The sequence below is a fragment of the Zalophus californianus genome, chromosome 10, assembly GCF_009762305.2.
Source record: "Zalophus californianus isolate mZalCal1 chromosome 10, mZalCal1.pri.v2, whole genome shotgun sequence".
NCBI lineage: Eukaryota > Metazoa > Chordata > Mammalia > Carnivora > Otariidae > Zalophus > Zalophus californianus.
The window spans coordinates 37,867,023-37,883,130 of NC_045604.1; the positions used below are offsets into that span (position 1 = coordinate 37,867,023).

Here is a 16,108-nt window from a genome sequence, read left to right on the forward strand (position 1 = left end):
TTTTTAAAACTTCTTCCACTCTGCAAAGGTTTATCAATTTTTACGTAAATGACAAATCCATTTATGAATTTCGTTTAGTACTAATACTTTGGGTAGTGAGAGTCTTATAATAGGTTGGAGAGAGAACATTTGGTTCCCTTCGCGTACTTCTCATACAAATCAACTCACTTATTTTTATTAAACATGATACGCAAAGCCCCCCCCCCGCGCGCGCGCGCACACACACACACACACAAAGATAACGAGTCCTTGTCCTTAAGAAGTTTGTAATCTCCAAGGAAGAGATCACAGTGAGAGTTAATGGCAAGCCCCCGAATCCACAAGCCACTGATCATCGAATCCGTACTGGTTCTGTTGGAGAAGCCGAAGGTCTCTGGCTAAAGAAGGGGTGAAAATTAGTGGGATACTAACTTGGGCACGGGAAACCTCTTCTAGGATGGTGTGGATACGGAGAACTCTCTGAAGCAGTAGATGCTAGACTGCCCACACTAGGCGCGAAAACAGCTGTCGGAACCACGGTGCCTGAACCACTCAAGAGCTACCAATTTATTCCGCAACTACTAATTACGCGGTTTAAGACCAGTGGAGGTTCCAAGGCCCGCCCGGGAATCCAGTGCCCAACCCCAAATGGGCAGATTCACTTTCTCGCCTTCCCCAGGGCCCCTTCGCCCGTCAATCCAACCGCTCTTTTCCCAAACCCGACTTCTGCTCCACCCATTTTAGTGATGTAACACCTGGCGCTCTTTCCCGCCCCAGACCTCAAGCCCCATCAGTCGCTTCAGTTCCTCATTGGCCAGCAGAGGGGACAGGGACGGGAAAGGGCCTTCATTTTGCTCTCTAAACTACCCACTCTAGTCTTCTGGTCTTTTCATAGGCTGTCAGAAGAGCAATTATAGCCTGGAGCTGTCGCGCAGGCGTGCAAATCCGCTTGCTGGTGGCGGGGCACTTCCCCTCTCTACCAGAAGAATAACTCGCGCGGTTGTGACGTAGCGGCGCACCGCTTGCCGTCCTCACTTACGATTGGCTGTGGCAGAAGTCCGTCACACAACCTCGCCCCATTTCAGAGCCTAGCCTCCCCGCTTAAATAGACCGTGTAGGAGGCCACGCCTCACCCCGTTCGTGCCGCTTAGCCCTGCGATTGGCTGAGAGAACTGGCATGTTTTCCCACCTCCTACTCGTTCCCGAACGTCCGAGAGGCTGGCGGGACCCTGCGGAAGTTGTCAGTCAATCTCCTCCTTCCCCACCCCTCGCGCGGCCCCTCCTCCGGGCCGCGCGCCCTAACGCGCGCGCACACGCACACACACTACACCCCCCCTCCCCCGCGTGCACCCTCCACCTTCTCAAGTTGTAGCGGTCGCTCGCTGGGGGTTCTCCGGGGGCGGCGGAAGGGCGCGTGGGGGAGGGGGCTCGGACCGCTAGACGCTGTGAGGAGCGAGTGTGTGCGCGCCCAGAGCCGGGGCGGCGGGTAACCGCCCCGGGAGATGAGGGTCCGGCGCTGACAGGGAAGAGCGGGCACCGCGGCGGCGACTCGGAGGGGACCCGCGATGGCAGCGCCTCAGGAGGAGGCTCCTAGCAGGGCGGGCTGTGCTGGCAGCGGACACTGAGGGGCCGGCCGGCCGGTTGGCGAACCCGGCAGAAGAGAAGAGAGGCGCGCTCGGCGTCCGCACCCCCGCGCCCTCGCCTCAGTTGTCCAAACTTCAGGCTCTCTTCCACCCGCCCTCCGCGCCCGAAGTCAACAACTTCTTCACCCCCCTTCGCCCCCGCCCTTGCCTCCGTCAGCCCCGGGAGGTGGCCGCGCGGCGGGGACCCGGAACCCCCGGCACTGAGATGTGGCCGTGAGGCGGCGGCGGGCAGCGAGGAGAAGCTCGGCGGCGCCCGGGAGCGGGAGGGCGGCGCGGCCGGGGGGACGGGTCGGTGGGGCGCGAGCTCTCCGCGCCTCTCCCCCGCCTCCTCCTCCTGCCGCTGCCCGTTCCGTGCACGCAGCAGCCGGAGCTGCCAAGCGCCAGGGCCGCGGAGATGTCGTCGTCGTCGCCGCCGGTGGGGGCTGCCAGCGCCGCCATCTCGGCCTCGGAGAAAGTGGACGGCTTCACCCGGAAATCGGTGCGCAAGGCGCAGAGGCAGAAGCGCTCCCAGGGCTCGTCGCAGTTCCGCAGCCAGGGCAGCCAGGCAGAGCTGCACCCCTTGCCCCAGCTCAAAGGTAACCTCCGAGGGTGCGGCCCCGGGGGAGAGCGCAGGGGCTCGCCCCCGCGCCTCCAGAGCCATTTCCTCCAGGGCTTTCCTTCTGCCGCGCTGGGGCTTGTAGTTGAGTCGTGTTTCCCACGTTGCCTCCCCCCGCCCCCGCCCCCGCCCGAATCAAACAGGTTTGCTCTTCAGAGTTTTGTTGCTTTTCTTCTCCCCGATTCACCTGAACCCTTCCCATCCTAGAGGATGCCAGCCCCCATCCCCACCTGCGCGCTCGCTCACCTGCCCTTGCGATTGCAACTCTCCTCCTGCGCCCTGCCAGGTAGTTCTTCCCTCTTGCTTGTCTTTCCCTGTATGGCTTTAACTACCTGCCCTACCTTCCGACCTGTACTTCCCCGAGACCCTCCTCCGCTTTTCAGATACTTTGAATTATTCCTTTACTTTCCCAGTTACCCAGCGTCTGCTCTCACTCCCTCTCTCCTCACCTCCCCTCTCCATTGATTGTTCCCAGTTGTCACACAGACCGGGATCTGTTTGCAATCCTAACGCAAACAATGGTTAGGAGTTAGCTTGTCTTCAGATTTATTTATAAAGGAACAAGCGTAAAAATCTGAGTAGTGTAGTCTTATTTACTGGGTCGTTACGTTTAAATGGTATAGTTAACTGAAAAAATAGAAAGACTTAAAATACTTTATTGCTTGAGAAGATATACACGGTAAATTTGGAGAAGTATAAAAGAGTTAATAGTGTTGCTTTGCAGTGGGATTGGAACTTAGTTCGCGAAGCAGGGATTCCAGGGACTATGTAGGTTTGTACAGTAATTCAAATTCGTATCCGTGCCTAATGCTTTACAGGAGAACTTGGCACTTCTTTTGGCTCACTTACTTTTCCCACGAGGTTTAGAGGATTTTTAATAAAATGTTTCCTGGTGGTCTAGTTTATTCTTTGTGCATTACTCTCTTTTGATTTCATAATTTTCATGTCTTCGCTTTTTATGAGATAGAAATCGTCTTGGAACAAGTTGATAATGCTCCTAGACATTTAAAACAATTCTTGTACAAAAGAAACCTGTTAGAAATCTAGATTATCTGGTTTGCAAGGCCTGGAAATTAAAGATCCCTTACTAAAATAGATACATGTTCAGATTTTTCAATCCATTTCATCTCCTTCAAGTATAACCTGGCTCTGATTTTTCTTTGGACTTACGAATCCAGCCTTAGTTTGGCGAGGAGTCTAAAGAAAACCCCAGATCAAATCGCAGTTGACCTACAATAGATCTGGAACCCCATTCAGACCCTATACTGTCCTGCCTCTTGGGGTGCTTTTAATCAAGGACATCCCACAGCCAGAATCCAACTAGCTTTTGAAAGGTTTTAAGATATGTGTAGCTTGTGTTGCTGCATTTATCATTTGTTGTTCAGCATGCAAAAATGATTAAAATTTACATATCATAGTCAATGGTAGATCACAATGGTAGGCATTTCCAAGATTTTAATTCTTGACTGATGTCACAGCTATAAAAGAATATCATCTTACCTATTAGGACATTGGATTGCTATTCATGGATTTCAAAGTGTAAATTTAATTAAAACGTTTTTATATCATTGATTTTTTTCCATTAAATTGTGAAGGTTTGCTGCTAGTGTTTTTCATATTTATTAAATTTGCTTTTTAGTAAGGTACTGTGGATTCTTAGTACTGTTATCCTTATTAATATATTTACTTTTATTTAATAAAAATAATTGCATATTAAACATCGTTAGTAGATCAAGCTAGGAAATGCAGCTTTAATACAGTTTTTAAAAGCTTGACAAAAATATGCAGAGTCAGTAATCCTCTAAATTATATGGTGCATAGTTCAACAAGTTGAAGGTGTCATTGAATGTTTTATTTATAGTATTTGGTCACTAGTACGGAAAAAATAAAATTGGAACTTTAGATTAATTCTGTATATTTAACATGAAAATACAGTATTCTTTAAAAGGAAGGTTAAGTATTCAAGATAAATTTATGCAAATTTAATTGTGGAAATAAGACCCTTCTTGGATCGCCCGCTAATAAGAGCTACTTTTACTCCAAATGCCAAAATGCTTGAAAAGTGCTTTTTAAAAAAAATTCAGTTGCTTCACATGGTACTTTGGCAGTGTACTTGATACCACAGAGTTGTGTGCTTTTTCTGTCTGTAGTAGTTTTTTCCATTTGTGGTCTTAACAAAAACCAGTGGAAAGCCCTTTAGTATGTGTATGAAAGAGAATTTTTCTTCCTGCTCTGAAATATAATCTTCCTGTGGAGAGATTCAGATATTTGTGGGCAACCAAGATCTTTCAAGTGTTTATACTAACCTGCTTATGTTACACTTTGTCCACATGGATCTAAACTGGAAAGGTGCCAGCTATTTTCCGCAAAGCATACTATGGGTAGGGATTAACAAAATAATCCAACTTTTTCGTCTATAAGAAGTTTTTTTGTGCAAAATCATTTAGTAAGTAGGTTGCAGGATTTTAATAGGGAAAATGTTCAGAGAAAACTATTTTGTTATACAAAGTGTTTAATGAAAAAGACTTGTTAAAAGGATTTTTTAAAAACAAGAAACTGTCATGTGGGTCCTGAAAATTAAACTGCCTCATTGTATAGCTTAAAAATTTTTTTTTCAAAGCACTTTTAAATTTTCCTGTTATGTTAATTCTGTAAGCTCCCCCCTGAGAACTAGGTACTGGAAAATAAAAGTAGAAGCATTTTATCAACCATTTTATTCTGTTTTTAAATTTAGGTTAGTATAGGACTTAATTTTTCTACCTTAAATTTTTCCTCTAGTAACCAACAGTTAGGAAACTTCTAACATTAAAAAATCTGTTCTTCACAATAGGAAGTTTTTCAGCCTCTTCTAACTTATTTTGTTTAAGTCTCAGGAAGGATTTATTTGGTAAAGTAGTAGATGCCTTACATTTATATAATTCTTAGCATTTACAAATTGTTTCATACTTTAATTATAAAACAGTATTGTGTATAATAAGTGAAAATCCGAAGAGGTGTAACTCCTAAATCTGATATCCCTTTCTTTTTCAAGCCTACTAAGGTAGTGCTCTTGCCTGACATGCCATAGCTCCCTGTGTTTTTACAAACATTGTATTTCACTGGGTCACCCAGCAACTCTGTGCAAAGCCAGTATCATTCACATTTTATCGATGAGAAAGTTGAGGCTTAAACAACTTAGTTTCAGGCCTGTGATTTCTCTGGTATTGCAACCGATACAGGTACTCAGGTCAAATTATTTCAGTATATTTGCTGTTAACCTGTTTTATAAAAATTTGATCCAGTATGATAGAGTTAGGTCATTGGGGTTAATCCCGGGTCAAAGTTAAATTTTTAATCTTTCTGAGTTGTTTTCCTTATCTGTAAAATGGGGATAATACCTTCTATCTCCCCAGGATTGTGGGGATTAAAGTGAAATAATGTAATTAAAGTATCTAAAAATAGGCAAAGAATGTTAGCTCCCATTCTCTTTGATATTTGAGTCTGGATTAAGTATTTTTTTAATGAAGGATTCATGTAAATAGTAAACCTTCCTAGTGTACTTAAAGCATGATTTTATTTATAACCAGTTTTCAGATATTTTTTATGTGAAGTAAGGTGAAGCTATATCATTTTTCAGTGTGAAAGTGGAAATAAGGTAAAGACTGTTTAAAATATTAAAAGCTGTAGTTAGAAGATTTTTACCAAGCAAAGTAATTGAATTAACCAGTAGAATTGTATAGTTGTGCATTTCTCCTAAGAGACAGCCAGTAAATGGCAAAGAACAGAATGAAACCGGCTTTGAGATGGTAGTGAAGAACCTCCTAAGTATCACTCAGATTCTTTGGTATATTCTTAGAAACTGGGTCCCACTGGAGGTATCCAGGCCAGTAAACAGTGATGCTGATTTGAAGTGCCTTGCTGACCTTTAGGAAAAAAATTTTTTTTTTCCCTTGAGGTATGTGGTCTTTTAGGGTAACTAGAACAAGAACACTGACATGATCTGAAGTTTCTTAACTATCTTAACTTTCTTTTGGTGGGAAACATTGCTAACTCAACTTTTAAGGTTTATAGGTCTTCTCAAAGTTAATAGCATTTTCTCTAAACCCCAAATCCCTATTTGTAGTTGGGTTGGCACTAAAGGAGAGTTGAAATGCATCTGAATATGTCAAGAAAAATGTTTGAAAAGGGATATAACACATTTTTGTCATTTTAGGACTGTTTTCTGAAAGTAATGTGAAATTTCTTCTGGAAGATTATTTTTTAATAAAAAAATTTTTTTAGGATATACTTCTTAGAGAAATTGATAACATAATATCCATTGCTGGCCTCTACCTGAAGGAAAATTTTTCTAATTAAGTTTAATTTAACATCTTCAGAATTCCTATTTAGGGTCAAATTTCTTCCCCCCCCCCAATTTTATTACCTCCTCTGATCCTTAATTGAATTTTGGAATTACTTTATGAAGTGTCTAATTGAATAAAGTGATAGTGCAGTAAAATGTATTGAGTTAAAATAGTGTGATCCGTGGGATAGAGCGCTATCCTGTAAATAGTAAACTTGAGTTGTCTTTCTGCATCAGTTTAATCATTTCTATTTATAAGAATCACATTTTTCCTTGATAAAATCACAAAGATGAATTAGTTCTTAATGAGTTTTTGTACCTCTTGGGATGAGAAAGACCAGTTTATCAACAAAAATAATATATTTGGGAAATAGGTTTTTGTGCTTTATTTTTGAAATTTAACTTTTTAAATTGTAAAAAGCTGGTAATGGAGACTAGCTTATTTTTATTTTTGTGTTTAGCACTCTGGTTCTCAGCTGTGGCTGTACACTTGGAGGAGAGCTTTAAAAAAATATCAATGCCAAGGCCCACCCTTAAGAGATTCTAAATTAATTGGCCTAAGGTATGATACAGGCATTTGTATTTTTAAAAGCTCCCCCGGGGTGATTCTAATGTGCAGCCAAGGGTTGAGAATCAGTAATTTAACATTATCTGTCTATTGATTTAATTCATTAATTGAGACTCTCTCCTTTTCTCTCTGATACTCATGGCTCATTACCCAGCTTATTAACATTTCCTGCCCTCACTTCACCTCCTGCTATTTACTTTTCACTCTTTTAACTTTGCTGCCCCCTGTGGCTAATCAGAGGCTTTCCTGAAGGGATGTTAGTTAGATTCTGGAGTTTTAGGTATGATGAGATGATTCTATAGGATTTTTCTGTAGTTATCATAATTAAAACTCAACCGTTAATCATTTTATACTAGGTGGTCTGTTTTTCGTTTCTCTGATTTTAGAGCTGTGGCTGAGTAAAATGAAAGTGAGAACATATCATAGAGGGTTTTTAATTCCATCATTCAGGGTAACATGATGATTCCAACCATTTTGGAGTATAAAACTAATATTTGCTATACCCTAAAAGCATTGTTCTGCTTCTTTAAGATTTAGAACTAATATTACTAGTGTATATGTTGAATATTAGGTATTAAGCAAATGAACTATTCTTGAATATAACTGTATTTTTGGTCATGCCTTCTCCTTATTCGGCAAAAAGAAATTTTTTTGCACGGTATTTTTACTTCTGTCATCTTAATCTTGATTACAGCTCTTTATTGAAGGTAAAGCATCAAGGACCTGGTACCACTTATATGTCATGTTCCTATTTTGTTTTTGGCCTTTCTGCTATCCAATTTGAATAAGGCATATTTGTTGATTTGTTGTTTTGAGTCAGTGTTCAGTTTTATGGAGTGATGTTCTCTCTCCAGAATGAAAGACTTTGAAAGCAGAAGTCATCTGTGTTTTCATATCCCATTGTGGTACCAAATACAGTATTCTGTGCATAGTAAATGTAATTATGTCGTTAGAACAACTGTTTTGTCGAAGAAATTACCTGTTGTCTTTTGACTGTCTTCCCTTAACACCCCTTCCCCCATCCAGTTATTGATGATGGTGCTTCTTTCAGTGACATTTGTTCAGTGATGTTTGATGCTATCTATCAGCAGATTGGTTCTCTTCTTTTTTTTTTTTTTTATTTTAATGTATTTGTGCCTAAGCCTAGTTCAGGGTTTTTAAGTAAATAAATTCTGGGCTTTTGATACCATGACAGTAAATAGTAAATGTAGGTTTAAAACGAAGGATTGTTTGCTCTTGTATTTATGCTTTGCAAATGACTGGTTTAAGTAACATGTAACATTATTGATAGATTTCTTGCTAGGAAAGGTGTGTGTAACGTTTATATGGAAGAAAATAGTACTGGGTTGACTCCCAACCTGGACATGTGTATACAAACATTAAATGAACTCAAATAATTAGTTTGCAGTAATTTCTAAATTTGAGTTGCCATCTTTATAAGGATGTCCTTGAAGGAGATGAAAGGAACACATTTTAAATATATAATTACTTTTAATGCATTATTGTGTAACAAGGAACCTAAATGCTTTGCTGAAAGAGTTTTACATGACAGAGTAGGTTTATGCAAAATAAACTCTACTTGTCTGAGCAGGATATTGACGAATAAGCAGTTTCAAATTTACTTTATATGTATATCTGTTTGAAGTCTTCCCTGAAGGAATTTGTTTATGTGGGCTTTTTGAATGAGTATTGGTGAATTTTCGAGATCCTGCAATTTGGATCAGGAATTCTAAAGAAACACATTATAATTTTTGGAGAAGTAATTTGCTGAATATGATAGGCTCACATAAAATTCAGAGAACCTGTTTCTAACTTGGACACTGAAGGCAAGGGATTTCTTGGGAACACACTCCTCCTACTGGAATGGTGATGCTAATTGCAGCTACTATAACCTTACCATGATGTTATATCTAGTTGAGCCTTCTGGTGGTGAATGGGACCACAGAAGTCATTGTAGTTTAGCCTTCATTGGGAATCCATTTCACTCTTGTTCAAAATAAATAGCTTGTCATTTCATCAGAGAAGCTTTCTTTAATGTAGGGAGAAAATACGGGATTTTTAAGCTCCTAGATGTTTTCTCAGGTTTTGCTTTGTTAATGAATAAACTGTATGGGCCGTACCTAAAAACGGGTTAAATGTCTGAAACAAGAATTTTTTAATGACTGGACTTAAAACTTGTAGTTCAGGAGTTTAAGTTTTAAATATGGCTTCAAAAATTATACATTTTCTCTTTTAAGTGGTTTTGCCTTTGTTTCACACTCACTGGTAAAAGTTAATCTACAGTTACAGCTGTTATCACAAGTTAGTGATTATTTAAACACATTGTTAATTCCATGCCTTTAAATTAATAAAGTAAAAAAGATGAGAGTTTCTGTTGTTAACTCTGAATTTTGATGTAGCAAAACGGAGTGTTTCAGACAGATAAACATCTGCTGAAGCCATAAGTAAAATATAATTTCTGTAGGAATATGTATCTGCCTTTTTAAAAAAAATTGAGAGAGAGAGAGGGGGTGGGGGAGAGACAGAGGGAGAGAGAATTCCAAGCAGACGCCCTGCTAAGCAGGGAGTTTGATGCAGGGCTTGATCCCACCACCCGAGACCATGACCTGAGCCAAAACCAGGAGTCAGGTGCTTAACCAACTGAGCCATCCAGGTGCCCCTGTATCTGCCTTAAAAAAACAAACAAACAAACAAAAAACACTATCATTCTTTAATTTGGCCAGAGGAAAAATTTTGTTTGCCTGCTGTTAAAACTAGATAATACTTTGCTTTCAAAATCTGGTGCAGAAATATTTTCCTCTCTTTGGTGTTCATAGTGCTTAAAATTTAGAGATTAAAGCTTTACTTAATAAAGTGAATAAAATGATGAATTTTTTAAAAATTAAATGTCTTTAGGAGCTTGTAGTTTGGTGGGGAATATAGACATGTAAGGCAATTTCAATTACTGTCATGTTTTGTGATAAGAGTAAGCAGTAAGTGGCTAGGGTAGTGTATGGGGGACCCAATCCGGTTTTGGTATGGAAGGAGAGAAATCAGGGAAAGTTTCCTGAAGAAAGCAACAGGTACACTGAGACCTTAAAGAGGTGTTCAGCCAAGACAGATGGGGTCTGAGAGTCCAACTAATGGGCAATATGAGCAGCCCAGAGGTCAATGGGTGTAGCGTATTTGTGGACCTGCCAGCAGTCTATGTGGCTGTGATAAAGGATATTGTAATAGAGAACTGATCAGAGAAGAGACTGAAGCAACAATTAGGGTCTATATCATAGTCTTGATGCTATGTGCTGTGTTTACTCCTTTTTTTTTAAGATTTTATTTATTTATTTGACAGAGAGACACAGCAAGAGAGGGGACACAAGCAAGGGGAGTGGGAGAGGGAGAAGCAGGCTTCCCACCGAGCAGGGAGCCCGATGTGGGGCTCGATGTGGGGTTCGATGCAGGGCTCGATCCCAGGACCCTGAGATCATGACCTGAGCTGAAGGCAGTCGCTTAACCAACTGAGCCACCGAGGCACCCGATGTGTTTACTCCTGATAGTAGCATGAAGAGTGTATTGAGAGATGGGAGTAAGGAACTCTAGTTAGGATGCTGGCACAGTAATTCACATGAGATGAAGGTGGCCTTGTCTAAGGCAAGACTTGGTGACAGGGAGAAACCAATGATGATTTCTAACTCAGGCAACTAGAGGCATGATAGCAATTTACTGAAAGGGAAAAAGAGAGGAAGGTCAGATTTGGGGGAAAATGTTTTTTTGTTGGACAAGTTGAAGTGCCTGTGGGAAGTCAAAGTGAAGCTGTCTAGTAGGAAGTTAGATATTTGGGTCTGTAGCTAAGTAGAAAGACCTATGCTAAAGAGAACAATTTGGGAATCTTTAGATGGTGGTATTTGAAATGGTTCGAGTAGAAGCAACCACTGAAAATGTATGGAAAGGGAAGAGGCCAAGGAACCATCATTTAGATGATGATTAGAGGAAAGGGGGTAATCTCAAGGCAAGAGAGACAGCTGGAGTGGAAGCCAAAGGAAGACAGGTAAGAGGAGAGACAAGGCAGTGAGGGGAAGAGAAGCTTTAAGAATGGGGGAGGGGCGCCTGGGTGGCTCAGTTGGTTAAGCGTCTGCCTTCAGCTCAGGTCATGATTCCAGGGTCCTGGGGTCGAGTCCCTCATCAAGCTCCCTGCTCAGCAGGGAGTCTGCTTCTCCCTCTTCCCCTCCCCCCGCTCCTCCTTGTGTGTGTGCACATTCTTTCTTTTTCTTTGTCTCACAAAAAATAAATCTTTTTTAAAAAATGGGGGTGGGGGACTAGTAACATCGAAAAGAGCTGTTGACAAGTCAAATAAGAGCTGAAAAGTTTCCATGGGTTTGGTAGTCTTAACATTGGTGACTTGAGAGGCATTTCCAAGGATTGATAGACTTGAAATTTCTGTAAAGTGAGGAATGAATGGAAATTGTTAAAGTCAAGTCAGTAAATATGGACATCTCTTTCAGGAAGCTTGACAATTAGAAAAAAAAATTCATCATTAGCTGTCAGGTGCAGAATGGATTGTAGCAGAACAAGACTTTTAGAAGGAGGACTAATTGGAGATTATTTTATTAGGGCAAGGTGAGACATGGCATGACTTGGGCTAGGGGTGGTAGTAGTTGAAATGGAAAGAAAGAGATGTATTTGGGATATATCTTAGATAGGACTTGTTAATTATTTGAGGAGAGGTGGAGAAGGAAAGGTAGGAATCAAGGGTGATTTTCAGGTGCTTTAGCTTGGACCACTGAGTGGGTAGGTCTACCACCACTGAGAAGGAATACATTAAAGAAGGAACCAGATATAGAGGGAAAATCCAGAATTGAATTTTGGAAATTTGAAGTTTGAGATGTCTTTTGGAAACCCAAGTAAGAATATCAAATAGATTTTCTTTTGGAAGCATGAATCATGGAGTACCCATTTGGTAATTTCTGTGACTTCTAAACATTAATTAGAAGATTTTCAAGTTTGCCTTTTAGAAAATGGTCATAGTTTGTGATGTTGGCTACTTGGTCTTCTGGCCAAATTGGGATTATCTATTCACTGTTCAGTGGAATGTCTGTGTATACCCCATGGTGTATGTGTGAGGGACATTACAGAATATGTTGGGAGAAGTGCATGAGTAAGGTTAGAGTTACTTATTTGTTTTCTGCCTTTAGAGTGTAAGTGCTCCAAGACTGAGATCTGTATCTTCTTCACCAGTATTTAGGTAATCACTTCTTGGTTTTATTATCTATTGAATGAAATAATGAAGCAAAAGCTATTAGATTGGCTTAAAGAAAAGCACTATTTTGTGTCATGCAGTGATTCACAATTTTATACTGACTTATAACTGAGTCCCATGATGTTTACATACAACCCTAAATTTAGCATTTTTTTGATGAAGAAACAAAAACAGGTAGGTTATATGTCTGTGCAGGTCATATGTAGCTCAGTATCTTTTCAGTTGGTTTTTGATTCTTCCTCTATAATATTAAACTGAAGATGTGTATTGCCTGCACTAAAGCAATATTAATACCTTATTTCCTAACAGTACAAAGGAGAAATAGTAGTAATTGAACCTTGTCAAGATACTGACTTCTTTTAGGTCCTGGGCAAGTAGACCACTATTGAACATTTTTCTAAGAATCTTCAATGCAGAGGATTTTTATTTCTTAGGTTGTGCTGATATAAAAATAACTTAATCTTCTTTGGTGTCTCCCTTTTAGCACTGTTCCTCCCTTTTTTAAATAATGTAAAATTTTCATTGGAGAACATTTAACATTTGTTTTATGAATGAGTACTGAGACACAAGATGAAGTGAACTTTTAATCACTCAGCACTTTTGTCAGAGCTAGATTTATGTTTTGGAGTTAAAGTTATAATCTATAATTAGCAGTTTTAATGAGTTATTATGGAATATCAGGAACTGATCAGACTGCTTATTTTTGCCTCTCTTTTGGAAATGCTGTGTATATTTCAGTCTCCCTCTACACAAGCTATGTACACAGAGTTTTTGAAAACTTGTATTTGTGGCCACATTAGCGTAGTCTTTCTGATCATTATTTCCCAATTTGAGGGAGGAAATAAATTGAGGCAAAATAACTGAGACTTGGATATAAAAGTTGGTTGGGCTAATTCATCTATCACTTTACTGATTTTATTCTCCTATAAAACCTCCAGAAAAACAAATTGGATGATGTCATCCGCTTAAGTAGTTTTCCACATACGTTTGTCCTTCCAGTGAATGAACCAGCCTAAATTTGAATTCAAAATGGAAATAAAGTAGTAAATGTAACAATGCACCTTTTAAGGGGCATTTAGTTTTAATAGTCATGTTTCCTTCATAGGAAATTTCTGTCATTCATTTAGGAAACTTAAAAATAACCCAGCTTTTACCTAGCTAACAAATACCCAGGCACTGATTTTGGTATTTCATATATTTTGATATCCTGTTTTTAATTTGGACCACATGGATGACCTTACACATAACATATTTTGGTATTTTGAGAACTGCTTTTTTTTTTTTTTTAAGGTCTAGAAAAGTAGCTTCTGTGGAATAGGAATGACTATTTTAGGATACAATACTTGCTGTGAGTCATGAGTGAGTTTCAGTTTTCATGGTTTTCTAAAATAAACTCAAAGACTATGCCATAAGAAATGTCATATTCTTAACTACCCTATTTCCTTTATAGTGGTTTTATTATTTTTATAAAAACTTACAGACTTCACTGTTAAAATCAAGTCAAAAAAGAATCTTACAAGGATAGAAAATAAAAACCCCCTGAGGAAACGTCTCTTAAAATTTTGGGTATCTTTCTATATTTTCCCATTAAGTGGGATCATATAATGTATGTTGTTCTGCCATTTACTTTAATTGAATATTAGAAATAGTATACTTCTTAAAGGAAAAAATTAAAATTAATTTAAATTTGCTTCTGAATAAAGTTTTTATTTCTGGAAATACTAAATGAAATTACTTTAAACCTTGATTAAAAAAATTCCTTATATTAAAAGGAGAGGAAATAATTTCTAAGAACACTGATATTTAATTTTAGGGAGGTTATACATGGATCTCTTAGAAAACCTGATTAAAGAAATGCATCATCTTCTCAGAAAATATCATATACAATATTGTATATATGATTTTAGGGTTCTTGGATTCACCACCACCCTGAAGTCCATCTATGGGGGAAAGTGGGAGTGTTTGTAGACCTTGGGCCTGTTCTAGAGACTTGAACAACCTTGCTAAGTCGTTAATCCTTTTTCTTAACACAGTAGCAGGTGTTTCTTAGGAGTCACAGGGAGGAGCAGTTGCCAGATGGAACTTCATCACAGTCATCAAAACTGAAAATAGCTATAGAGGCATTGATCTGTAAAGATTCCTTTAATACTTCTTGTTCCCCAAAAATTCCAAATGAGAAACAAAATGCTTCTAAAAACCTGTTTTATTTCATGAATAACAGGTTTTATATTCAAATTGAATTAAGCAAAAACAATGTTTCATAATTTATCACACAGAAAAAAGAAACCAAAAAACATTGAATTAAGCAGATGACACAAATATTACATTTATAGGCATATCTCAAAGATATTTCAGGTTTGGTTCCAGACCACCACAATAAAGGAAATATCACAATAAAGTGAGTCAAATGAATTTTTTGATTTCCCAGTGCATTTAAAGTTATATTAACACTGTACTGTAGTCTTTTAAGTGTGCATAGCATTATGTCTAAAAAAAATACCTACTTTAATTTAAAAATACTTTATTGCTGAAAAAAGCTAATCATCAGCTTTCAGAAAGTTGTAATCACTGATCATAGGTCACCATAACAAATAAAATAATGAAAAAGTTTGAAATATTCCAAGAATTATCAAAATATGACACAGACATGAAGTGAGCTATTGGACACTGCTGTTGGAAAAATGGTGCCGATAGACGTATTCAATGCAGAGTTGCCACAGACCTTCAATTTGTAAAAAATACAGTATCTGCGAAGTGCAATGGAATGAGTTAATATGCCTGTACTCTCTCAAGAGCGTGTTTTTCAATATTCTACTTCCAAAAGTCCAGGTTTCTACCTTCCAGGGAATTCATATAACAAGCCCCATTAGCTCATCTTCGTTTCTTGTTCTTTTCTACTTTATCAGAAGTTGTTGTCAAAGACAAAAGATAACAAAGTTAATTTTTTTGAGATAAAAATCAAACAGTGCCTTCTTATTCTTCTATAATGCAATAGTTGTGGATGTATTCACATTTGAATAGTAATGGAGTAAAGCATAGAAATATTTGTTCTCTAAAGTTTCAGATAGTATTCTAGCAGTTTTCTTAAAACAATATTTGTATATTAGGATATACATTTGATAATGTATATCATTTGATAATGATATCAGATTGGTAGGATGCATGTATTCATATTTCCTAAAAGGTGATGCCTCTAGTTTTTTCCAACCATTTTTCAATTTTAATGAAATCATAAATCCTTAACAAAGTTCTATTTGCATTCCTGTGAATCATTTGTTAATAAATGTTTCTATTGTTTCTTTATAATAGTTTGATCCTCTGAAGTTTCAAATAAAAGCTGATTTTAGAGTCTTAGTTATTAATGTTCTGGGAGTATTGCCAAAAAAAGCTACATGTCCTATATTCTGTGCCAGTTTCTTAAATTAGAATCTTGGATTGCATCCTCAGCGTGTCACTGTAGTGGTATTGCTGGGTTGCTATGCTACAGTGCTTGTTCTATAATTTGTAGCATGAATCCTATATGAGATCCTACTTTAGATTTCAAAAATGTGAGCAGCAGTAATTGGAAATATGACACGTTTTTCCTTTAAGGAAAATTATACCTATAAAATTTATTTCTGTTACAAAGTATACTTGATACTTTAAACTATTTATTCTTGGGTCTAAAATAGAGGGTTAACAATGAACAATTTGAAATAATTTGGTTATCCTTAAGAAGTTTAGTTTATCATATTGACTTTTATGAAAATGGGCAAGAAAAGAAAGGTTT

At 38.7% G+C, this 16,108-nt stretch overlaps 1 protein-coding gene across 1 annotated transcript in view; it reads left to right on the forward strand.

Annotated features, from left to right (window-relative positions):
• The first annotated feature begins 1,359 nt into the window (after positions 1-1,359).
• PPP2R5A (protein phosphatase 2 regulatory subunit B'alpha) overlaps positions 1,360-16,108 on the forward strand; it is a 65,113-nt gene continuing 50,364 nt past the window's right edge. Inside the window, exon 1 of the mRNA XM_027613639.2 lies at positions 1,360-2,197. Within this exon, the coding sequence (XP_027469440.1) occupies positions 2,017-2,197 (181 nt within the window). The 5' untranslated portion in view covers positions 1,360-2,016. The remainder of the gene's footprint in view (positions 2,198-16,108) is intronic.